General features: G+C 47.0%; 1 protein-coding gene across 1 annotated transcript; it reads left to right on the top strand.

Moving 5' to 3' along the window:
- Nucleotides 1–200: 200 nt before the first annotated feature.
- Pp2c1 (protein phosphatase 2C) lies at nt 201–18,065 on the top strand. The gene is made up of 6 exons (XM_077676692.1): nt 201–1,224; nt 3,682–3,816; nt 8,958–9,173; nt 10,115–10,332; nt 11,563–11,797; nt 13,971–18,065. The coding sequence occupies exons 1-6, from the start codon at nt 921–923 to the stop codon at nt 14,411–14,413; spliced, it is 1,551 nt and encodes a 516-aa protein (XP_077532818.1). The 5' UTR covers nt 201–920; the 3' UTR covers nt 14,414–18,065.
- The last annotated feature ends 6,217 nt before the right edge of the window (nt 18,066–24,282 follow it).

The raw sequence follows: 24,282 nt of genomic DNA, 5'->3' as shown, positions 1-24,282 counted from the left end.
TTATTTTGAGAACAGCCTTTAAGTGTAAATCGAACTACGAACTTGCGCTACTCTCATAGCAGACCACACAAACTACACAAACAGACGAAGACGCCCGCTAAATGGCGAAAAACCATGGTGCGAAAAACGATAGACGCATTGCTTGGCGTTTCTCTTTTTTGGTGTTGACGGGTAGTTTATTGCATGTCACTTTTTGAAGTGGGCAGTAATGCACAGGTTGAACCTTTGCGCCGCCAGGAAATGCTTATTTCGAGGGTGTGACCGATCTGACTGTTTAGCGTTGGATTATGTTGCGATAAACGGCGGTCGCGACCATGGCGTATATGTGAGCTCCAGTTACGATTTTCTTGACGCAAGTGACTCTCAACTGATGTTTTCTGCCGTCAGCGAGTTCCGAAAATCCAGAGGTTCCTTTAATGAATTAGTAGCTCTAATGACCTAGTAGGAAAAGAAGCGCGCGGATCAGTCTTTACCGTGCGCCAACTCAAAACCTCTGCAATGGATTCACGTGTCGTGACAAAAAATACTTGTACGGGCAGAACTCCACCGTTCGGCGCGTTTTCTGCCGACCGGCGGTAGCGTCTGCGTTCGTCAGCCTTTCGATGACATGTTCAAAAGATAAAAAGGAAAGAACTATGTATGACGTCAGCGCCGACTGCAGCCAATGAGGCTCCGCCCTGCGGGGGCAACGAGCGAGAGCGAAGTGCGAGGGCGAGCGGGCACACGAGGGCGATGGAAGCAGAATGGATGAATAGCGTACGCCAGACGAGCGAGGAGGCGCCGGTTGAAGAAACTGGGAAGCCTGTGTGGTGCAATCGCAAAGCTGGCGCTGCTCGCGTCTGGCAGACGACTGGGAACGGTGAATCCAAGGCGCGTGCCGTGCGAGGGCATCGAGCTGCGTCGTGTGTGTGTGCTGTGAAATGCCCGCGATGATCGGTTTAAACCTGCGAGTCACCGGTCACTGCAATCAGGGTGGTCGCAAATACATGGAAGATGCCTTCGTGGTCGCCTATCAGCAGACCAAGGACAGGACGGACCTGGAGTACGCGTACTTCGGCATCTTCGACGGCCACGGCGGTCGCGAAGCCGCGCTGTACGCCAAAGAGCATCTGCTCGACGCTATCGTGAAGCAGAGCGATTTCTGGTCCAACGATGATGAGCACGTGTTGCGCGCGATCAAGCACGGCTTCCTCACAACTCATCTGGGCATGTGGAAGGAAGTCGGTGAGTTTCTTCTGCGGCTGGGGCCGTTTTCCTCGTGCCGCACCGCTTCGCCGCTAGCCCGCCGTCTCGGCTGTTGGGTCACGGGAAGCGAGATCGGCCTCTCCAGCGGCGGCGCTACCCGTGATGCAACACGCCTGTGACGCTAAGCCTAACATTTGTTCGGCAGCTGTGCTTTGCCCATTGTGCCCGATTGTGCGCGCTGTTTTATGTGAACGTGGCACGCTGGCTGCCGTGTTGCATTTTTTGTGTGATCTTGGCGCTGGCCAGCCAGCATTTTAGGACTGATTGGCCGTTAAGAACTGTACAGTACGTATCGTTAACTGAAACCCCACTGTCGTTAGCTTCTACTCCAACTGTTACGTTTTTGTGCACACCGCGTTTCAAACACAAACACAGTTTCGGATGTTGTTTTCTAAGGAAAAGGACAGGAGTTTGTTTTTGTTTACAAAATTCGAGTGACTGTGACGGGGCAACTCAGCTTGGAATGTCTTTACGTTTGCGCAGCTATTGTAGGACCACGTATCAGCTGAGATTATTTGCCATGGATTAAAAACACAGTCACACAGGGAGTTTTTAAACAGTTTGTCATCATTCGGCTCAACTTGCATGTTGGTTGAGCGTAAGCAAAGCAGCACAGCAAGGTACTCCGTGCCGAGTTCGATTGCCACAAATTTAAAGATCGCAACTAGTTTCCTATTGGCCGAGTTGGCGGAAGCGGCGAGGACACAGTATACGCACAGCAACAACAAACGGACGAAGCAGTGCTGCCTACAAAGTCGATCGTCAAATCTGAACTTTCTACTATGTGCTAAATTACCATAAAGCCTCGAGCCCAGCGCTTCCAATGATGGGTGTTCAAACAAAGGCGCGAGAGCCGCTCTCGTAAAAGCCAGTCAAAGTGGTAAATCACACAGCTTTCTGTCTGTTACAGTCTTGCGACAGTGGCATACCTGCCAACTCTCCCGATTTACCCGGGAGAATCCCGATTTCTTACATAATTTCCCCGATTGTACGGACTCAGCCATAAATCTCCCGATAAACCACCCCAGCCCCTCTCGAAAAAAAAAAAAAACTGCGTTATGCAGCACAGCCACATTGCGATCACGAGCTGGGTAGCTAGCCGAAGTCGGCTTGGAATCCAAGCCGTTTGTGTGCACGGAGTGTACAAGCTTAACTTTGTTCACATGTGGTCTGGACAGTGCGTTGAGTCGGGACTGAATGTAGAAACATTCTGCTTTTCACAGCTTTCTTTACGTCATGGCGTCGTTGAAACCCAAGAAGAAGTATTTACAATGTTTCTTGAAGTGTTACACTTGAGAATTCTTGTGTTTCGTGCCGTACAGGAAAGACGAACAGTTCGGATTTTGCACGAATTGCGCATGCGACAAGCGGTAAAGGAGACTTAAAACTGCATTTGGGGACTACTAAGCACCAAAAGCTTCCTTCGTGCTGCTGAGAAGCAGAGTACTGTGAGCAACTTATTTGGCAACAGCAATGAAGACAGTGTTGTGCGTGCGGAGTGTCTTTTCGGGGGATTTCTTATCGAGCACAATTTGCTGCTAAGCGTGAGTGATCACGTTGGGCCACTTCTGCGCAAGATGTTTCCCAAGTGTGAACTGGCGAAGCGCTGCGGGTGTGGCAACGAAGACAACTGCCATTGTCGGTGAAATGAACTGTGGCCATGATACCCAGTAAAAAACTAAAGATGAATCTTGTATGTACACTAGACATCAGATGTGCTGCATTAAAGAAAAAGCTTCCCCCCCCCCGTCGTGAACCTCCAGATTTTCGAAGTCCCCAGGTTGGCAGGTATGCAGTAGCGAAGACATATTGTAAGCACAGCAACAAAGAAATGGACGGAGCAGTGCTTCCTTAATAGAAAATCGAACATCGAAAGCTGAACTTCCTACAAAGTGCTAAATTACCATAAAGCCTTGAGCCCAGCGCTTCCAATGATGGGTGTTCAAACAATGGCGCGAGAGCCGCTCTTGTCAAAGCCAAAGCGGTAAATCAGGCAGCTTTGTGTCCTGCTATCTTGTGCCCATGACATGATGCAGAGTTACATTTCAGACTTCAGCCTCTACTGAGTACAGGGGTAGATGTTATGAATGAGCACCCCGCCACGGCCGCTTTTCATATGGTGGCGGCAAGCTTAAACACCTGTGCATATAGATTTCGGCACACGTTAAAAATCCCCAGGTAGTCAAAATTAACTTGGAGGCCTCCACTACAGCGCGCTTCATAGCCTGAGTGTAGCTCCGGCGTGTTACACCCCAGAATTAGAAAATTTAGTGCCATAAAGCTTTAATTGTGCCCACATCATTGTGTATTTTGGCACTGCTGCACAGCATAAATGCATTGCAATCAAAAAGAGTGTAAACGCACCGTAGGTGTATCGAAGATTGTATACTTTCGTGCCTGACAACTCCGCATTTGTTTTTCTCAATGCTGTAACAGGGAAATGGCCGAAGACAATGTCCGGTTTGCCAAGCACTTCAGGCACCACGGCAAGCATCGCATTCATCCGGAAGAGCAAGCTGTACATTGGGCATGTTGGGGATTCAAGGATAGTGCTTGGATACGAGAGTGTGGGTGAGTCTTCTGTTGGCTGTACCTGAATAAGCTTGCCGGCGACATTGCGCTAGTACACTGAATTTATGTCCAATTGAACGGGACTTCCATAATATTCCAGTTTATGTACCAACACCACACCCAAGTTCATTAACAGGATAACGGCCTTGTAAGACAGCATGGAAGCGATCATCACCCCCTTCAAGCTGGGAAAACAGCCTGCTTCTCAGAGTTATAGAAACAGGCTGTCTAGCTTTCCAATAAACAGGCAGCTAATGGCTGTCACAGCTTATGTCTTGGTCTTACCAGGGCATTTGCCATTGCAACTTTGATGGCTGAACATACGTGCATTGTTTGAAGCTAGGGAAAAGTCACCCGGAGAGCTTGTTATGGGTGTTGCAACAATAATGAGCGTGTCCAAAAACTGTTCCGAGCAAAACTGATTTTTCATTCATGTTGTCTTATTGGTCTATTTTGTTTATGTAATGGGGCCATGGAGACAACATGCAGTCTTGCGGTATGATGAAATGGAGCTAGACACCACTACAATCGCGCGTTGATGCTTCTTGGTGGTAGCTGTGGTCGGGGGAGAAAGTGGTTGTTGAGTCGCTGCTGCTTTAATGTTCGAAGTTTTATTAACATTGTTATCGTTGTTTGGCAAAGTTCTCTGTTAATGAAGCAAACTTGTGTTTTGTCTTCACAACATTGAATACTACTAATGATGATAAATTCTTTTATTAGGAAGGGGAGGACTGAAGGTCGCTGGTGCGGGAATAGGGAGGGAAGAAGGGCATTGGCACCGCTGCCCCCTGCACATGTACCGTTTGTCGCACTGTGTGGGAAGCAAACGTGGAACATCTTGTTCTGCACTGCTCCGCTTTTGGTCTTCGTAGACTGAACCATAGTGTCTTTCAACATTCAGATATAAAAGCATTGCATAGGGGCATCCTTGACATCCTCTACACTACTAATGGCGTCACTTATTTGCTTATATGCTTATTTAGACGTTGAATAGGAACTGTTTCCCCCAATGGGAGAGCCTATGGCCATGATGAAAAAATGACCACCTTAGAGTGGTGGCGCTACCTGGCATGTTCAGAACAAAACCACAGTGTGGTTTGTGGGAGGGTGGGTTATTTTAATACATACAGTTTGCACCCACTCTAAAGTTACTCTATCACTTTAAACAAGCGATTCACAAGATTTCTTCTCTCCCGCCACATTTGGCTGCGCACTCCCACGAAGCGGCATTGTGCATTTAGGGGCCCCATTGTGGTTATCCGTTACAGAAAATAGCCGTAGTTGCAAGGAGTAAGCACATTGAAGTGTGCATGGGAATCAAACCCGTATCTCCGCAGGGGTCTAGGAGAACTCATCAAAAGTGAACTCGTCACAGCCCACTCGTCATAGGTGAACTCGTCACATAGGGCAAGTCGTCATAGGCCATCGCGCACTAGGGAAACTCGTAACCTAGGGCAACTGGCCACTCGGCCAACTCGTCGCAATTTACGTTTTTCGTCTAGCATGTTCAAAGAAAGAGTACAGAAACCCATATAATTCTCTACTTATGCGGAAACATTTTTACACTCCTTCAGTTTACCAACCTTAATGTTTCTTTTGTGGCCTTTGAAGAACACGACAGACAAGACAACGTATCTGAATGCTTTTTTTTTTCTTTGTGCAGCTAATCACGTAAGTCCTTTAATTAGATTTCGTTTGCCCGTTTGTCTTTTTAATACATTTTTTTTTTAGGTAATTGGTTGACTGTGCTGTATTGGGCATACCTTTGCGATTTGGTTCTGAATTTTCGGTTTTTAATATTTTGATCTTTTTGTTTTCATGTCTTCTGACCAACGATGATTGTAAAGCTGGGTAACTTTCATTCCGTTATTTTTTGCGAGTATGACTTGCGTGTACACTATTGTAGTAATTAAGTTTATTAGCTTTGCTAACTAGCCTTTTTCTATGCTTTATTTATAAACGGGATATGTAGCTGTTGCTTACCTCTTGTTCGATGGCTGTAGACCTCGGCTCCCGGCTGTCTCCACAGTTTTCACCATGCTATGGTCATGCGCACGCCCGTTTCGAACAGTGTCAGCGCTACGAGACATGAAAATAGCACTTCGGGAAGCTCCAATAATTGGTGCTTCAAACGCTGAAGGCATACTTTTGCAATACGTGCGGCCATGCAAGAAATGACCAGGGACTAGTATATCAAGAAGTGAATGAAAAAACGTTGAAAAGTGTTTATTCTTAACGAATCGCACGTTGTGGATCGATGCGGCCTGTGTTTTAGAGCCGAACATTTCGCGCGATGCTTTCTAGTGTTGCAAGTGGTCGAGCACTGTTGTGGTCTTCCAGCACCCTCAAGATGCGAGCGTTGAGAGCCCGGTACTTCGCTGGTAGACCAGGCGGTTGCTGACCAGCATCCAGCTGCGCGATCCTCATCTCTTGCTGGGACTGCTCTTTCTGAAGGCATCCAAGGAAAGATCAGATGCTTGACTGGGTGCAGTTGATATTCGTCTAAGAACATTGAAAGATAGCAACTGGTATAACTCAGGTGACGAAAACGGCGAGTCGCTAAATATTAAGATGATAAATACCTGGAAGCTGTGGTGCCAAGGAGAAGAAAAATAACAAAAATAAACCAAACCAGTAAGAATAACCCAGTAAAAAAAAAATTTGATTTTTTTTTTTCAACAGGAAGGGAATTAAGAAGGGAACAGAGGAACGTGTTGAAATAGAAAAACCAGAGGAACGTGTTGAAATAGGAAAACCATTTCAACCACCGCCTGCAAACTAACTAAAGCAGAGGACCCCCCGAACTCTGAAGAGGTCAACCTGGGAGTAATTACAAGAGTTGAAGCCACTAACTTCCTCTCCCTTCCGTTTATCCTCGACATCGGCCAAAAATCGAACCGCGAGACGACTTTTCCTAGTACGAGAAGGTCAGTGCTACCACCTTTCCTAGTACGGGATCACCTAGAACGAGATGCCCCCTTTGACCAGTTTCCCTGACCAGTTTTCCTAGGACGAGTTGGCTGCAACGGGGAAACCTTGACCTGAGGTGTCTGTCGAAATAGTTATCGCTGAAAGATGAAGAAATGATAGCGAAGAAACTTCAACAAGGCAAAAATTTTGGGCTGGTTGGTACATATTCAAAGACGGCAAAACAGCGCAAAGGACGGATGGGGGCATGAAGAAAAAGGGGGGGGGGGGGGGGGGGCACAAAGAACATAAGCTTGCAAACTTTGCAAGGCGAGGGAAACGGACAGATATCTTATTTCTTTTGATGGTAAGGCCAATGATGGAGTGCTTGCACACGTGTCACCGCGTTCATAAATGCGGTGCGCCTCACAAATTTCACGACGACGTTGGTTTCTGTATGTTTTGATAACTTGACACTTCTTGAACAGAGGTTTGCATTCGCATTTTTCACAGTGAGCGGAATGATGAGTGTTAGGAACACCTTTTAACGAGTTAGCGTGTTCATGCAGTCCATCATTAATACATCGCCCTGTTTGCCCTACGGAACCTCGTTTACAGAAATAGAGCACGATATGCAGCAAAAGTCTGATAAGTAAGGGAAGTAGTAGTGCTTTTGCCTTTGAAGCGCATAAGCAGACATAAAAGGGCCATAAAGACAAAACACTATTTCGGTGCATTAACCCCTTCCAGTACGGAAAGTTTGCCCTCTTTCCGGCAGTTCTGGTCTGCAACTGTTTTGCCTGTTTCTGGCGTCTCAAAGAAAAACTCACAGGATATTTATTTTTTCTCTTGCATTCTGCTTGCGACTCCTTTGCCAATAATTGAGCAACGTGTGAAACCGCTCCAAGCATTCTCGTGGGTACAGGCTGAGGTTTTCGCTGCAGGTTTTGCAGCAAAACAGTTTCCCTCCAGCTTCCTTTTGTTTTCTTATTGCTACAAACAGCACAGGCCTTGCTGCTTTGGCTTGGCAGCTTGTAGATGAAATAAGTCATCCTATCTAGCCTTTCTTCGCACTCCATACGTCCAGACAGGCTCTGCTTTTTGGCTCGAGCCCTCCTCACCTACCAGCTGTTGGATGAGGTTGCGGCAATATTGCAGGTTTCGCTACCCTTTCTCTCCACAATTCTGCAGCTGTGTACGCCTATTGACAATGGAAACCTCTAGATGCCAGGAAGAAAAGCTTTTGCCACCATTTCATTGTCTTTCAACAAGATGCATAGCTCGCAGAGTAATGATCCGCACGGTGCCGTCTCCACCGCTGCCATGGTCTTCGCCACTCGCTTCTATCAAATCACAATCATGGCTAACTGATGGTGGCATGCGATTCTCTTCCTCACTGAGGTCAACCATTGCTTTCGCTAAGTGCACCACCGTAGAACGCGCGTGATGAAAAAGCGGCCATGCTTCCCAGCGAACAGCGCGCACGTGAAAACGCTCCGGAATCCAGTAGGCCCATGCTGAACATTGTGCTCCTGCACCCTAGTGCAAAGAGAAGGAAGCTTCAACAGACAATGTTTACTTATCCCTCAAGAGATGGCGCATCATGTACAAAAAGAATTCGGACGCATCGCAGTGAGAAAAACTGCGAAATGTACCCTTGAACACCCAACTCGGGCGTCGTACTCCGACAGTGGTCTGCTATGGCCATGTTGCATTTTTGGGCAGGACCCAACAACGGACCACAGAGTTAAAAAGACGTCTTTGTCATATTGCAAACTTCAAAGAAGTAATCGAGGTGTTAAAGGAAGCATATAAAGCAGTGACGACTCCCAGCCACTTTACGGCGATTTCTGTATGACAAAGAATCTCATTTGTGCTATTAGTTTGTGCTATGATCTAAACCAACACAAAGTAATATGGCTGGCTGATTGCCAAGGTCTGCATGGTTATATTACTTGAATGCTAACAAGCAGTTAATATGCTTAGAACTATGTTTTTAGTGATGGCCGATACCACGTCAGTCCTTCTTATATTATGTCTACGCAGCACAAAAATTTGACTTTTTAATATTTGGGATTCGGAGGGATCTGAGTGAGTTACCAAGGGCAAGTTCTTTTGAACTAAACAAAGTTGTATTTTGTCTTTATGTGCCCCGAGGAATTTTCGTTCCAACACTGTGACACTGTGCGTGCGATTGTAGTCACCTTGCAAACCCACGGCTGGCTGCCACGCAGATGGTGACCAGTGGTTCCCACAGCCCCTGACGCGCGACCACAAGCCCGAAAGCCCCATGGAGAAGGAGCGCATCCACAGTGTGGGCGGACTTGTAATGAACAAGTCCGGCGTGGACCGGGTGGTCTGGAACCGGCCGTGCATTGGCCACCGTGGCCCCGTGCGCCGGAGCACCCACTTCGACAAGATCCCCTTCCTGGCTGTGGCACGATCACTCGGTGAGCACTGCAGTGCTTCCAGGGGGCCGTTACGAGGGACTGGCACCGCGTCGCTGTAGGTTCCCTGAACGAAACTGTGTACGTGTTTGCTCCGTGTGTGTAACCAGCATGTAGAAGCTCTCCCGCTGCTTCGTTTTGAACATAACAGGACTATCACGAACGAATTCAATTGCAACATTTCTTGTGTTGCTCCTCACTGAACCATGCACTTGATAAAAGGTTGCGTTCATAAATAAACTGAAGTTTACATAGTATGTACACCTTCGTTATTGTAACTTATATGGAATTGTTTCATTCGAAATTGTGGCCCTATTTGTTAGTTAGTCTGCAGTCTGGCAACAGCTAGTCCCGGCTGTAGTTGCAATCGCAGACAATGGACCTTCTTTTAGTAGCGCTACTCTCGCTCCCAGCGACCAATCCACCATTCTTGGGGGGGGGGGCAAAATGTAAACAGAACAACGCCATATTGGATTAGCCATTTGCGAACGCTGAGCCAGCTCAGCGTTGCTCCGTTTTCCGAGCCATGAAAGCGGCTGTCAGGTAGGCGCTACGGCCGCCATAGAAAAATTCTCTCCCACCAGAACCACGCATGGCGCCTGGGGTGGCTTCCTCAACTGCACAGGGCAGGCGGAAAAAAAGGGGGCGTGTTCTTCTATATTCCCCTAAGTGTGGTTCGGGCGGCCGCCACTACAGGGCTACGCTACTGGAAAAAGGTCCATCGCAAGCTTGCTGGGTGCACATTTGAACGTGTCCTGTAAAATGACAAAAGTTCTGTTTGGTTCATCGCGTTACTGTTGCATTTTGTGTAGTAGCTGCAAAGTAAGTTAGTAAGGTTTCAGTTGAAGAAGCGACTGATAATACCTTCTGGGCCGACACAGACCAGAGTCAAACAACCTTTAAAAGTGGGGCAGTCGTATTCAGTCTTGGCATTTGCGTTGCAGGTGACCTTTGGAGCTACAACTACGTGGCGGGAAAATTTGTGGTAAGCCCCGAGCCGGACGTGAGCGTGGTGCAGCTGGACTGGGGGCGTGACCGGTGCATCGTGATGGCCTCGGATGGTCTCTGGAACATGGTGGACGTCCGGGACGCTGTGCGCATAGTTCAGCGGGCCGAGCAGGAAAACGAGCGTGCTGTCCTTGAAGCCCCTGAAGGTGCCACGGTGAGTCACTAATGAGAGTTGATTGAGTGATTGATTACGATGTCTCCTTTATATTGGAGTGCAGATGTGTCATCACACCAAAGAAATTACTTTATCTGTGTAATACTGCTCTTTAAATTTTTGTGCTGCTCTTAGCGGCAGGCTGGACTTAAATTTTGCCTGTTGCTGGTGGTATACTCGGAAACAAGTTAAGAACGGCACCAGCTCATGTGCGGTATCACTCCGCCTAAGCGACGGACCCGGATGTCAACGGTCGCGCGCGTTTTGAAAGGAGACTGCCACGAATGCGTGATAGCGTCTGCCTTTTCTCGCGTAGTTTGTTTGCCGTCGCTGCAGTAGTTTATAAGCATATTAGGTCCAAAACGATACAAAAACGGCTCGTGCCATGTTCAAAATATTCCCAGTAACGCGCTACTTGTGCTGCGCGGAGTGACATCCGGCTGCGGTGATGAGGCACAGCGGCAACTTCGGTGCCGTTCTTAAGTTGTAACCGAGTATAGCTGTCCTACGTTACATTTCCCCTCTCTGCTTTTCCTCCACCAGCACTCCAATCCTCTTTAATTGGCCTTACAACGTCGTAGTTTGCACTTGAGGTGCCAGAGAAAGGTATATCTAGGGGGCTTAGAACCATGTAGGGGCAAAAACCACTGCAATTACAAGATGGCCGGTTGGCTTTCTGCCAGCCTTGGTGCCGCTTTAACGTTGATGCGCGACACCGTGAGTTGCACGCACCGGTGTGGATGGTATCGAGTGACCATGGAGCAAGAATATATATAGGAAACCGAACGGCCGATTGCGGTGGGCGCACGTGAGTCACCAGATGAAAACCAATGTGGACCACAAAGCTTCGCAGCTGTGACAGCAATGGAGAGAGTAGCGTCACCTGATAGATGAATAGCGGCCACGGTTCATTCCACCCCTGCACAGTGAAATGCCGATTGCGGCGACCGCACAGTTTGTTTTCCCGCGACAGATGCCGCTAGCCTAACGTTGGCCAAGCACCTGTGACATTATCTGGCTGCCCTAGAAAGCGACGTTTCCACTCCTGTCTTGTTCTTACTCTGGGGCCCGGGTGTTAACCTCCTTGGGCTGGTGAGCATTCACATGTACAGGACTTGTGACAGTTTGTGGTGGTGCACGATGGAGCACTGTGTGTGCCTGGTGAGGATTTGGTCCCTCTCCTGCCCGTGAACCTTCTAACCCTAACGCGCTTTGTGCAATCGTGTGCAGCCGGAGCAACAGGTGCACAACCCATCCAAGTGTTTGGTGGACGAGGCCCTGATCCGCTGGAGCCGCGTCAAGACGCGCGCCGACAACACTAGCGTGGTGACGGTGATGCTAGACCCGCCGGGGCCATCCCGCAACGACGTCCTCATGCGGCAGAAGGTCATGCGCCGCTTGCGGCCTCGAGAGGAAACGCCTTCTCCCGACCAGGTGCTCGCGCCACGTCCTCGCTCCCCTCCCGGTGAGTGCAACGTCGAGCGGACGTGCGAGCCTGTGGTCTTGATTGATTGGTTGATTGATTGGATTGGTTGATTGATTGATTGGGTCGGCGCGCCTCATCGATGCTACGCAGACGATGAGGCGTGCCGTAGCTCCGAATTAATTTTGCTACCTGGGGCTCTTTAACGTGTGCCGAAATCTCGAACACACAGGCGTTTTCACTTTTCACTTCCATCAAGCTTGTAATCTTGAATCTGTGGAAGGGCTTATTTGTCATTGTGTCCCAAATTGAAATTTTGCGAGATTAACGTGCCAAAGCTACTCCTAGGGGACGCCGGTTTTTTGCGTGAACTTAGGGAGATTTAATGCTGTCACATTAAAAGTGACAGCATTAAAGTCTCGTACTAGCAGTGCTGTTAGTACGAGACGTAAGCAGGCCAATAACAAACCTAGTGCACCACCCCTGTGACAACCTTGTCTTGCTGTCAGTTGCACAGGGGGACTGGAAGGATGCAAAAACCGTCTTCCCCCCCATTACTTCAGAGTGGAACGCTCAGTGGTCATGAATTGCAGGTGCTTGCATTATCTATCGTTGCCAATCTGGCATTGGCTGCCTTTAAACGTGCTAAGCTCTGTCACTGGCTTGTGCTGTTATCGCGGCTTTGTCCTGTGCCTGTGCATTTCATTCTCGTCTTTTTCATTCCTAGAGCTCAGTCTCCTTTTAAAGTGCAAACTGGGCGCCTGTTTTTGCCCTTGAATAGGAGTTATGCCAAATGGCTGTCTCCATTTGTGAGACCTGCCCCTTGCTAGCGTACCGAATTTGAACGGCACCGTTGTCAGTTTTACTGCAAGGCCAACATTGATGAATTCTTGATGCGTGCCATTGGCATGCATCAACCTCCTGCATAGCCATCTGTGTAGGGATGGGCGAATATAGATTTCGAGGTTCGAAGCGAATTCGAAGCGAATAGTGATTTGGTCGAATAATTTCGAATCGAATAGTTCGAATAGTACACATTGCAAATCACAAAGACAAATGAGCAACTTGTGACCTAATGTACACATTTTTTTCTAATAATTAGAACTCACGTAGGCACAGCATTGTGTAAAACTATTACCAGTTGAACATTTATTGCAAAATCTTACACACAGCTTTCCTTTGCTGTATTCACAAGTTTTCATGAAGAAGCGCCTGTTGCGCCACATGCTCTAGGTGCAGCAGTTTCCGCCGGCTGCTCATTCACAAGTTTAAGCGCCGCCTAGAAACTCGCAGAGTTAAGCGCCGCCTAGAAGCTCCGCTAAAAAAAGAAGTATTGTAGCCACTAGTATCCTCGGCCGTAGCCAAGTAAAGCGCAAGTGGCTGGCCGCCATTTTGAATAGGCTCGCTTAGTGCGGCGTACTGCCGCGCTGTGCGAGCCTATTCAAAATGGCGGCATGCCTATTCAAAATGGCGGCCTGTACAAGTCTGCTGGCTTGGTGCCGCTATGTTCGGAGCGGTGTCGTTTCAGTTGCGCCTTTTTTTTTTAACTTAAGTGTGCTGGCGGCCGAGAGCTTCGTCGAACCTCTAGGCAAGGCAGCAACTCGGCAGTGCCGGCACTGATAATAGAAATGTCCGCGTCAGTGGGTCTTGAGCCAAGCCTGGGGTAACTCTCGGAAAGCTTGACCAAAAAGCTTGGCTTTTAGCTGCCTATTCGGGAGCATCGAATAATTCGAAAATATCGAATACCCGCATTCGGATCGAAGCGAATAACGAATAGAGAGCTATTCGATCGAATATTCGACAATACCGAATATTCGCCCATCCCTACATCTGTGGTATACCCAGACGTACAATGCCGAAAGTTGCTAGGTCTGAAATAAAGTAATTTACACAAAAAATATTTTTGGTCGCACTCTAGGTTGAGCTTCTGCCTCTGATTATCTGTGGCATTGAAACTTTTGTCGTGGCCTGGGGACATTTGGCAGCGGCTAAAGAACACCAAGGCTTGATAAAGTTATGTTTTTAACTCGCTCAACAAAAGAAACAGCATATTGGCGCTCATATGCAGTGCACTTGCAGGATGACGTTGCATTAGAAAAATGTCGTCACCGAATGCTTTCAATCAATATTGAGTTTAGCTGGTGCTGAGATTTGTGGCGATCCTTCAACACTCTCTCTTCCCACCATCCCTGCTACCTTCCATCCACTTATACAGAAGAGGAGCTGACGCCCCCAGGGTCTCCTGCTCCTCCGGTATGTCAGTGCAATCGGAACGAAGACGACATGCGGGACCTTCCGCAAGTGGTGATCCTGACGCCTCGGCGTGTCTACCCGACCGCGTCTCCGCCTGCAGCAGCAGCGGCAGCGGCGGCAACAGGGAGGACTGACGCCCTGCACGACTGCAACCGGGAGCCCAGGGTGGAGTGTGAATGCAGGCAGCCGGAGGAGGTCAAAGAGGAGAAAGAGGCGGCCTGCAATGCCGCCCAGGAGAACGATGCTGCAGCGGGCGGCGTCAAGCGGCGCCTCTCCCTGGGAGCTGCAGACCCCGAGGAGGCTGCGACGCAGAAGCGGACCCACCACGACAACGAAAACGTGGCGGTGGGGGCAGCACCCGGCATCGACCACCCAAAGATGCGTGCGCGGAAGACGAGACTATGAGCCGAACTAGCCGCTTATGCGTAGGGTCAGAACCCAGTGTGCGTGTGTGGAGAAGTGCCTCCTTGTCACGCTCGACTGCCTGTCTGCTGACAAGCTGGCACGCTGTGTGTGTTTTTGTTTGTTTTTGTTTTCCTCCTGGCTGTGGACCATGCGTCATCATCATTCGCCTTCGTTTCATCGTCCCGACGTGCAGTGCCAGGGGAATTTTCCTCCCAAACGTCGCATCGATATTTATAGCCATCTTCATTACGCGCGGGTTGCACAAGAAATGGAATTGCTGGGAGTAGACACCGCGGCCTCCTCGGGGTCTATGGAGAGACAGACTCGAAGCAACCTTCACCATGCTAACATCCTCTGCTCTGACATTCTCCCAGCAGCCGAATCAAGCCAATCCAAGCCATGCAAAGTCACACTGCCGGCAACGTTTCCCTTTGCTGGCTTGGTGTAGAGTAGGTATGGGGTGCTCATAGCGGCAAAAGCATGTGTTGGTAGTCATGGGCCACTTTAAGATCCCCGTTGATGTTTTGTTCTTATTTCATTCCCCGGGTTGTCTTAAAATAGTTCACAGACGTGTTTTGTTGGGGAATATCCCATTTACCTGGCCATGTTGGGGATGCCATAGTCATGGTTGTGCATTGCTGAACGGTCGCAGCTTGCTGTGGACAAGAGCAGTGGTTCCTGAAGTCATGGACACAGTTAGTAGGTGGCATTCCATTTTTTTGTTTTGTCATTTTGGCTTTTTTTTTTTTTTGTTATTTTTAGCATTGTGCCGAATTCACTGCCTCTCAGGGGGTCATTTTGCCCTCATGTTTTAATGTACTTTATTTCAGTTGGTCATGATAACGAAACATGACCAAGGCCGATCATGTTTCGTGTTTGCTGCCTGAGACGGTGTGCTTGTTTCCAAGTTTTTATGACTACACAAGACTTGTGCTCTTCATTTGGATTCGTACAATTGACTCGCTTAGCTACATTTGAAAGCTGTGAACATGGCAGATAGATTTTGGGTTATGATTGAGAAGCTTTTTCCATGTGTTTGTCCTTTTAGAAAGTATTTATGTACAAATCTCTGAATGAATGAATTTAGCCGTCAAGGACGGTTGTATCCGCGTATATTTTAATCAGTTTATGTCATCCCGGCTTTAAATCTGTGCGGTTATGCTTTTAATAAACTGGGACGAATCACTGCCATTGTTTTTATGAACGAGAGTAGTGGGAAGTGTGTTTTTTTTTTGTTTTTTTTTTTAGGCACGCTCGTTTGAGGTCTTTATGGGAGGCATGCTTTGTGCCTTATACGTTTATTTCGTTTTGTATGTGCTTTTTTTTTTGTTTCTATCGTCCGTGGTCCTTGGGCTCACGATCGCAGTTGGCAGTGTGCAAGCTGCTATTCTGACACTTTATTAAGAACTTTTATATTGCTTAGAGGGTTTTTGCCATGGATATTGCAGCATGGCTTGTGATGCTGCATTTCCCATTTTGGCACGACTGTATTGTAGTAATTGTACACTTGTATCACTCAGGGCTTCACAGCAGGTTGTTGTGAAAAAGACTGCCAGGGGATTTTTCTGTTTTGCTGCTATGTGACAGAGATGTCTTTCGCTTTTAATCATCCCCGGTTATTTTCAGATTGTCTGGTAAACTAAGTGTTGTCCTTTTTGGGCACTTTCATTTTTGTTGTAAATGGGAACTGTCTTCAGCAAGCGGAAGCTGCGTGGTTTTATTGCAAGTAGAGAAGGGCAAGTGGGGTCAGCGTTCAGCCAAAGCTGTGTCTTATTCGTGACGTCAGTGTGTCCACAAGCCCCGTTCAAACATTAGCTCGGGGCAGTAGCAGAACTCCACGAGTTGTGTCCGTTTCGAAAATGTCCCTTTTGTGACCCTTTCAATCGCAGCATAGTTGTATTTGCGAGGCCGCGGACCGATGGCATTTACAGAAACTGATGCCCCATCTAGGTCATCTTTCAGCCATGCATGCCTCCCTCGATATGGACACAACCGAAAATTCCACCCCAAGAATGCAACTCAGAGGCTGCAAGACATTTGCTCCTATTTCAAAATACCAGTGCTTGTTTGGGACAGGACAAAGAAACCAGCAGTTTTTCATGTTGTGGTATGAAAGACTGCTAGCTTTTCTTTGTGTTCGTGCTGGTAAAATACCTCTTCCCTAATGGTACTGTTGCTTACCACCCAGTGTGTGTGGGTCTTAATTCTGTTAAAGGAACCACAAAGACAAAATAAGACTTCATTTAAAGGCCAACTGCACTCAAAATTTCGACTTCTTGAAAACCCTATTTCCGTATAGTCTGCTTAAAAAGAAAGCAACATGCAAAATACAACAGCTGAAATACGCACGTGGACGCCGCAAGCGACCAGCAAAAATCGGCGATTTTGAAACCGAAACCGAGGAGAGCGCGGCCATTGCAGCCGTTGCGGCCGTTGCAGCCGTCCAGCGAGCGGCCGGACGGTCACCAGTTCGGGAGAATGTCTGCGCGCAAGCTCTACGCGCGCACGGGGCAGCAGAGCTCGACCGGTTCTCCCGCTGCGTGGCTGGCCAGAGGAAAAAGCCACCGTCGGCTGGAACGTCACAGGCGCGTCATGGCTGTTTACGCGATCCGCCGGCAGGTGCAGAGTGGTCTGCGGCGGAGCCTTTTTAAACGCTTCTGACTGATTAACGAGGCGTTTCACGGGGCTACCACTTGTGTCTCAGCTTATTTGGGGGTACTTACTACGCATTAAAAACAAATTTGGCCGAGGTGAAATTTGAGTGCAGTTGGCCTTTAATTTAAAAGGCCCTGTCATACATAACTTTTTAAGCTGCATTCCAGCCATGAAAGTTGTTTTTTAAATTGAAAAAAAGAAAACGCAAGAAATATTGAAAGACTCAAATTTCACACCACAATTACTCTTTATGGGAAGGACTAATGCCATAAAGGCCACCACCAAAAACACAAGCATTCAAGTGATTCGATCAGGAGGATATGGCGGCCACACTACAAGCGCCTAGTTATGTTTCTTGGTCTGCAGAGTCGCCACTGTTTTATCCGTGTCCTTTAATTATTTGTTTGAAGTTTGTGATAAAATTAATGGCATTGTTTTTGGGACAACGCAGTCGTCTTTATGAGCTAAACTTGTATTTTGTCTTCATGACCCCTTTAACACTGATGTTTGGTTCAAATGCCGGAGGAGCAAGCTAGCCGTCAGCGGTAGACACCAGATCTAGCCTCCCTTCTAAAACTGGACTTCTCTAAACCCCGACAAATTAAAGAAAAACGCAGCAGCTATGACAGTTCGGCTCGTGGAGTGACACATGCGCTATGCAGAGGCTGTGGCTTACTTTTTTGCTGTTAAGTAACACCACTGGTTTCTTGCGGACCGGTTATTTTAGTTCTAAATTGCCGCTTTTATTGTTGGACCCTGCAAAGTGTCTTGCTCTCCCAATTTCCACGGCATCAAGAACTGCCAAACTCTGTTCCTACACATAGGACCATTTTAAATCTCTCGCCCGCCACTGTGGCGAGTCTTTTGTGTGGGCCTGCAGTTTGATTGTACAATACAATCATACCTAACTAAGTGGAAATTTGTCGTGCACAAGTTCGCGTATTGAGGTTGAAGACAAGCTTCTCCAACATTTCAGCAATCTTTCTTTCTTTTTTTTTTTTTTTTAAAGATAGCAGAGTGAAAATAAAGTTCCTGCCAATACCTTACGAGTTGTACAGCCCGAAAATGTGGTTTTTCTTTACTGGGATGCCATTGCTTATGTACACAGCAGGCAGGTTTCCACCCACATTGAAACTTTCAACTCGGGTTTGCACACTGTGATACGCTTTGTGCCGACGTGGGCTTGAAATGTGCTGGGCTGCATACCTCACCAGTGATATCATCGGTTGCCAATGTATTTGAATGAAGCGCCTACTTTTGGAGCAGATGAAAGAGTGCGTTGTATTTTTGAGTAAGCTCAAGCAATAGTGTGCATGCCTTGCCAGTGTAAGTTGCCTAAATTTGGTAAGTGTGTCAACTGCAAATATGTTGCTGGTGTTTGTAAGATAATTGTATATTGTTTGTACGATACTTGTGTTGGCATTGAATGTCACGGTAAAAGTGTGTAGAAGTGCATTTTGTAGCTAGTGCAGTTGGCATCATTTGGTGTGTACACCTAGCTAATAAAAGAATTGGTTCTGTAATGTTGTGCTTCTTATTTTTACTGCAACATTTAAAGTGCCTGCACAAAGCTTTAGGCCCAAGGCACTTGTATGTAGTCATGAACAAAAGATGAACAAATGATGTATGTAGTCATGAACAAATGAAACACGATTACGAAAATATGAACTAGAATGCACAAATAGTGATTCCTTTCCATGCAGGTCAAATTGATGTGTGGCTTGAAGTTGGTAAATGTGGCTTTCCAAATCTACCAATGCCGTGCCACTATTGGACCTCCATGAACAGCATATCTCAATTTTGCTTGTTCTCGTTCATATTTTCATGTCGGCATTTCATTTGTCCGTTACTGTCACACATGAGTCCCATAATGGTCAAGGGTTGTCAAGAACAGGTAAAAAAATTTAAAAATTCAGTCAGTAAATTCACCAGACAAAATTAATTAGCAGCGACCTTCAGTGGACACCGAACACATGCCATTCCAGCGAATGTCAATTTTAATCAGCTGCTGAACTAAAAAAAAATAATGGTACGGGTGGCTTCATTTCAATCCTGTTGGGCAAAACAACTTGCCACATAGGTTCTGTAAGTGAAATTAAAGACCGTGTGCTAAAAACAAATGAATTTGAGGTTTAAGATTCAAAGTCAAGCGTGCAAAGACGTCATAGAAAAATAGCGCTGCCCATGAACTTGGGACTATCCACGGAGGTGCCGGTCGCTCGTAAAAGGGTGCTACCCACATCCCTCCACCAAATATCAACAATGAAGCTTCGACATTCAGACGCACAAACACATGACACAGCGTTCGCTACACCCCCAAAAAGCAGTTGCTTCAGCGAGCCGTTATTAGCTGTAGCTGGGGTGAGCATGTGTGAGAAGGCATCTCCACTCTGCCTGGCGCATGCCAATGCACCTTCGCCACAATATGAAATCGTATTACACATTTTGAGGATACAAATGGAATTTGTAATTTAGGGACAAAAGTAGGAGACATCTTTTTTTTTGGGAGGTCTTTAATTTATCGACAACAGCCCACTGCCTGAGTATCGAAGTCGATGGATTTATAGAGCTCAGAGATTTGGTAAATTTGAGTTTCTGAAAACAAAGCGACTCGAAAACTGGTCACAAACTAGACAGGCCCATTCTGTGCTGTACTGAGTGTTTGGACTACATTAATGCAGCCTACAATTGTTGGTCTACAATGATAAAATACGTGGTGTCTGTAAGGTTAGGGGATATTATTTCTTGCACAATGAGAAAAAAATTAGCAGTGGCTTGGCCCGGCTATGCCAGGATATACGTAGCGTGAGCTAAGGTTCAGCTGGTTATCCTTAGCTTTCCTGGTTGTCTAGGATTGGCTTGATTATCATAGGATTAGCTCGGCTATCATGCTTACTGCTGCTTCAATGGCGCACACACAGTATACGCATTATGTGACACGTGTATTTATTTTTGCTCAACGTCTGGTTGCTTCGCTATTGCCACAAAGACGGCTCAGTAGTTTGGCGCAACGTCAGACTTGTCATACACAACATATACAGTTAAACCTCGATATAACGAAGTCGTACTTGGGGCCGCAAATTTCGTTAAATCGAGAATTTCGTAAAATCGAGGTTTCGATTTTACAGTTCATTTAACCAGTTATTGGGGTTTTAACACTTTGGCCCTCGCCAGGCAACAACTGCTATGTAGTTACCTCCCCAATTAAAGCGAAATTTGTACTAAAACTGGCCGCGAAAATTGTGTGAATTTAGAGTTTCAACACTTGGGCAAAAGAATTCGGATAGCCGACGGTAGTTCATGTGTCATCGTAAAACCGGTGCTTTTTCCGCAACGCCTCAATAAATATGATAGCAGACTAGGTTTTCACTTTTTCTTTTTTTCATTTCGGTCACTACTAAATGCCGCTGTTAGTCAATTGAACCCGCGCCCGCGTCCATGTCCCGTGAACTTCACCCCGCCGAGGTGCTCGTTCGAAGTTACGCCTCTTTTCGTCCATTCAGTGGTAGGCTTAGGCGCGGCGGGCCAACAGCGGAAGGCTGCTATGAAACTTTCGAAAGACTTTTTTCATGTACAAAGGGTCTGCAGTATGGGCGCGTGATGCAACCACAACACTCGAGATAAAGCCATGATTGCGAGTTGAGCGGAGTACACGCGTACCGCTTCACTGTGTAGAGCAGCGCTTACGTGCTCCGGAAAGCGGAAAGCTTACATTAAAATTCTTCCGGCCAAATTCGATTAAGCAATTACTTTTATGCCCACTGAGCCCTTACGAAACTGATTTCTCCGCACCGCAGCTGTCTAATGAACGCTGGTGAAACGAAGATGACCACGTTCAAAGAGAGCAATTTATTGCCACCAGCACTCGATGTTCAAGCCGTAGTGAAGAAGTCCGTAAGCAGTGCTTGGCGTTTCTTGACCAGGGCGGGCTTTACGTGACGCTCGTATGCTGACAGCGCTAACAAGGTCTTAAACATTCGTGTGCACCTGCGTGCCTCCGCAGAACATCGATGGCATCCATCACACTTCGGTGGCTGTCAGTTTCACCGAGCTTCCTCAGGCTCTTGTTCGGAACACTTTTCTTTCTCTTGGAGTGCTCATGCTGCTTACAAGACTCACCTAACGATGCACGAACAAAATATTAATGTGGTTATCAGCGAGCACAACCTAGAGCAGCAGCACCGTGAGCAATGACGCGTAAAAAAAAAACCTTGAAATAGGCTTCGGTAGCCTAAGCAAAGAGGGCGCTGGCGTACGCAACGATGGAGACGTCAAAATAGTGGCCACACTATTAAACCGTCTATGACCGCTAGTGGTTTGTGCAGCTTCGTTCTTCGCTTTTAATTGTTGTTAACCGTAGATTTCACCGCTTTTCTTTCATTTTAGCCTTCAAGAGTCAATATGAGTACTGAATTTTTTCAATTTAGGGTATGAGAGGCAAAATAAAACGTGCCTCGACCGGAATTTCGTTCTTCCTTTCGTGCCGTGACTTCGTTAAATCGAAAGCGCCGCACAAAATTACTTCGTAAAATCGAGACAAAAATACATGCATTTAGCAAAATTTTGTTAGAAAACTTGAAAAAATTCGTTATATCGCGAATTTCGTTAAATCGAGGTTCGTTATATCGAGGTTCAACTGTAGTCTCAATAAGACAGCAGGCCCTCACTACGCGGTGCATGAAGTTTATGGCCTGCTTGTTCCTCCAAAGTCGCAGCGAAACCAAGGCCCAAGAACTGCAGTGGAAAGCCAGTGTTTCGTACCATCTGCAGGCCACAGAGTGCGACATTTTGTTTTTGACTTTGACACAGCCTTGCAATTTGCGTGCGCCAATGGCGAAAACAAACATTTTTGGTGGGCATTCCTTTCTTCTCTTTGCGACTGAGAACAGTGTGTTTACATTCTTACAATTATCGGAAGCACAAAGATGTGTGAACGTTTAAGAGGTTGTCTGCACATGACAGAGAAAGCTTGAAAATCCCATCATTGACCACACCTTACCAACAGCATATGGTTGAACTGTTATTTTGCGAACTGGTAACTGCTATTTATTTTTTCGGTTAGCATTGGGCACGGTTAAAAATGTAGCAGTTTGGCTTCAGTTCCGGCAAAAATGCCGCTTTGGTTCTGGTTCAGTACCGTGGTTTTAATCAAAAACTCCCGCCGAAGTTGAAATTCGCAGCACCCGTTGTGCGACTGTCATTCGAATTTTTTACAGCATTTTGGCACATACATATTGCGAAGCTTATTTGTTTTGCTGATGTTTTGCTTTTTTTCAATGCATTCCTGCAGGGAATGCTCCTGTAGTGGGGTTAAGGGGGGACGCGGGGATCAGATTTCGAAAAGTGACCAAAAAATTGTTTTTTCAGAAGTCACATTTTCGGATTGCACGCTTTATATTCTATGCGTTCACAAAGTTTCCCCGCCGCAAACGATCGCGAAGTGCCAAAGAAAAATATTTATATCGGCTGAGGTGGCAAAATATTTCCTCAAAATGACGAAAACACGGCAATTTTCGCAGCGCTGTATCTCCGGAACGACGCTACCGGGCGCCGCCATCTTGGTCGCGTTAGATCGGCCGGCTCTTTAACTTTCGTTTTCCGGTTGCTCCTTTTGTCATCGCTCGCTCACAAACGCACAAACGGCAGAAAGAGAAAGATAGTGAAACGAAGCAACAGATAGATGGTAACACGCGATTGGCTGTCCGGCCGCATTTTTTGACACGGCTCTCCTGATTGGGCGCCGCCATGACAGCAAAAACATGGCCGCCGGGCTGCTGCGCATTTTACGCGCACTGCGCTCCCGATGTTTTCAAGGTTTCCCGGTCGACTCGGTAGCAGTTTACTCGTTTTATCTGTTCCGGTACTGAACAGTGACATTACTGTTATCACGGCGATAATACTTGAGATCGTGCGCCAGATAGGGAAGTGCGCGGCTCGAAAGACGCATCGAAAACGTGCCCGCGACGTCGCCGTGGTCTGTCCTTGAGTGGGAAGCGCGGTGCGTGCGCCTACAATTGCGGTTTGTAAAGCGAACTTTTGGACGCATTGTGAGCATTGCGATGTTATAAAACGCTAAGGTATTGCTGTGTTTCACAGCGTGCTCGCGAGCTTCGGGAATGGAATGACCGAATCGCCAAAGTTGCGGCGCGCGCTGCATTGGCGCGACGTGTTCGGGCAGCGACCGATAGCGGGATCGATTGCTATTGCACGCGAGTAATAATGATTGATGTACGCGAAGTGAAATTTAATGGGAAAAGCGAAGTGACCAACCATATCAAGGTTGCCTAAATTACGATCGTGGGGAACGCGCGCGTAGGGGATTGTAGGGGGGAGGGGGGGGGGGTGCAATGAACCGTCACCCAGCTTATTTGAGAAACTTTTGCCGTGGCTCTAAACTAGTTCGTACAACGAAGTCTGGGATTACAAAATAATATGTTCAGTGTTAAATAAATTAGAAAAGACGCCGTAAGGGTGCAGCGTTCACAATTCGATATTTTTATTGGGTTTTATTTTTTCGCAGTGTTTGCAATTCTGTTTATTTTGCAATGATTGATTCTCCTGAAGGTGAAGAGCATGGTATGCCAAAATTAATCAATGTTGTAATTGTGTAAAAAAACTATATTCTGCTTTCAAATAGCTCATGTAATGCTTGTGGTGCCCAAATATAACTTTTTGACACTGAACAGCCTCATGTACTAAGCTGTAGCTTTGGCAATGTTATGAAACCCAGAAATCTGCTGAAAGTCTACTGGAACATTAATATAAAACGAAACCATGCCTTACTCTTCATTTTGGAGACAGCTATGCATTAGGCATACATCAAGTAAAGTTTAGGTACCCTAGTAGCCCATAGCGAACTTTGGTATTACACTATAGGTGTAAAACTGGTGCTTCTGCCATCTGAAGGCCTGCACATGAAAACCTTCAATTGGCCAGGAAGGCCTCCCAGATTCACCAAATCAAAGGGCAAAGGTCTTTGAGGTTGTCCCCAAGCAAGGACAGCAAGGACTATGCTGCTGGTACAGTTTGAAAAATCGTGGAGTCTTCGTAAACTTCAAGAGCCGTTTTCTCAGAAGTGCGTTTCACGAGTTCTTCGTTGCTCGTGGAAAGGATAGCATGGCAACCACTGGACGGATTTTGACACTGTTAGTTTTATTTCAATCCTTGAAGAGTTCTGCAGGGTATGACATTCTCGGATTTTCATTTTAGGGGCT

This window comes from Haemaphysalis longicornis, unplaced genomic scaffold (assembly GCF_048455015.1).
Source record: "Haemaphysalis longicornis isolate Haplotype H1 unplaced genomic scaffold, Haemaphysalis longicornis Haplotype H1 scaffold_7, whole genome shotgun sequence".
NCBI lineage: Eukaryota > Metazoa > Arthropoda > Arachnida > Ixodida > Ixodidae > Haemaphysalis > Haemaphysalis longicornis.
This window is presented reverse-complemented; position numbering and strand designations above follow the sequence as displayed.

Excerpts from the sequence above, each read along its gene's own strand:
- Pp2c1 (XM_077676692.1), top strand. The coding sequence starts at position 921 with ATGCCCGCGATGATCGGTTTAAACCTGCGAGTCACCGGTCACTGCAAT. Across the intron at positions 9,174-10,114 it reads GGCTGTGGCACGATCACTCG|GTGACCTTTGGAGCTACAAC; the intron begins GTGAGCACTGCA and ends TTTGCGTTGCAG. Across the intron at positions 10,333-11,562 it reads AAGCCCCTGAAGGTGCCACG|CCGGAGCAACAGGTGCACAA; the intron begins GTGAGTCACTAA and ends AATCGTGTGCAG.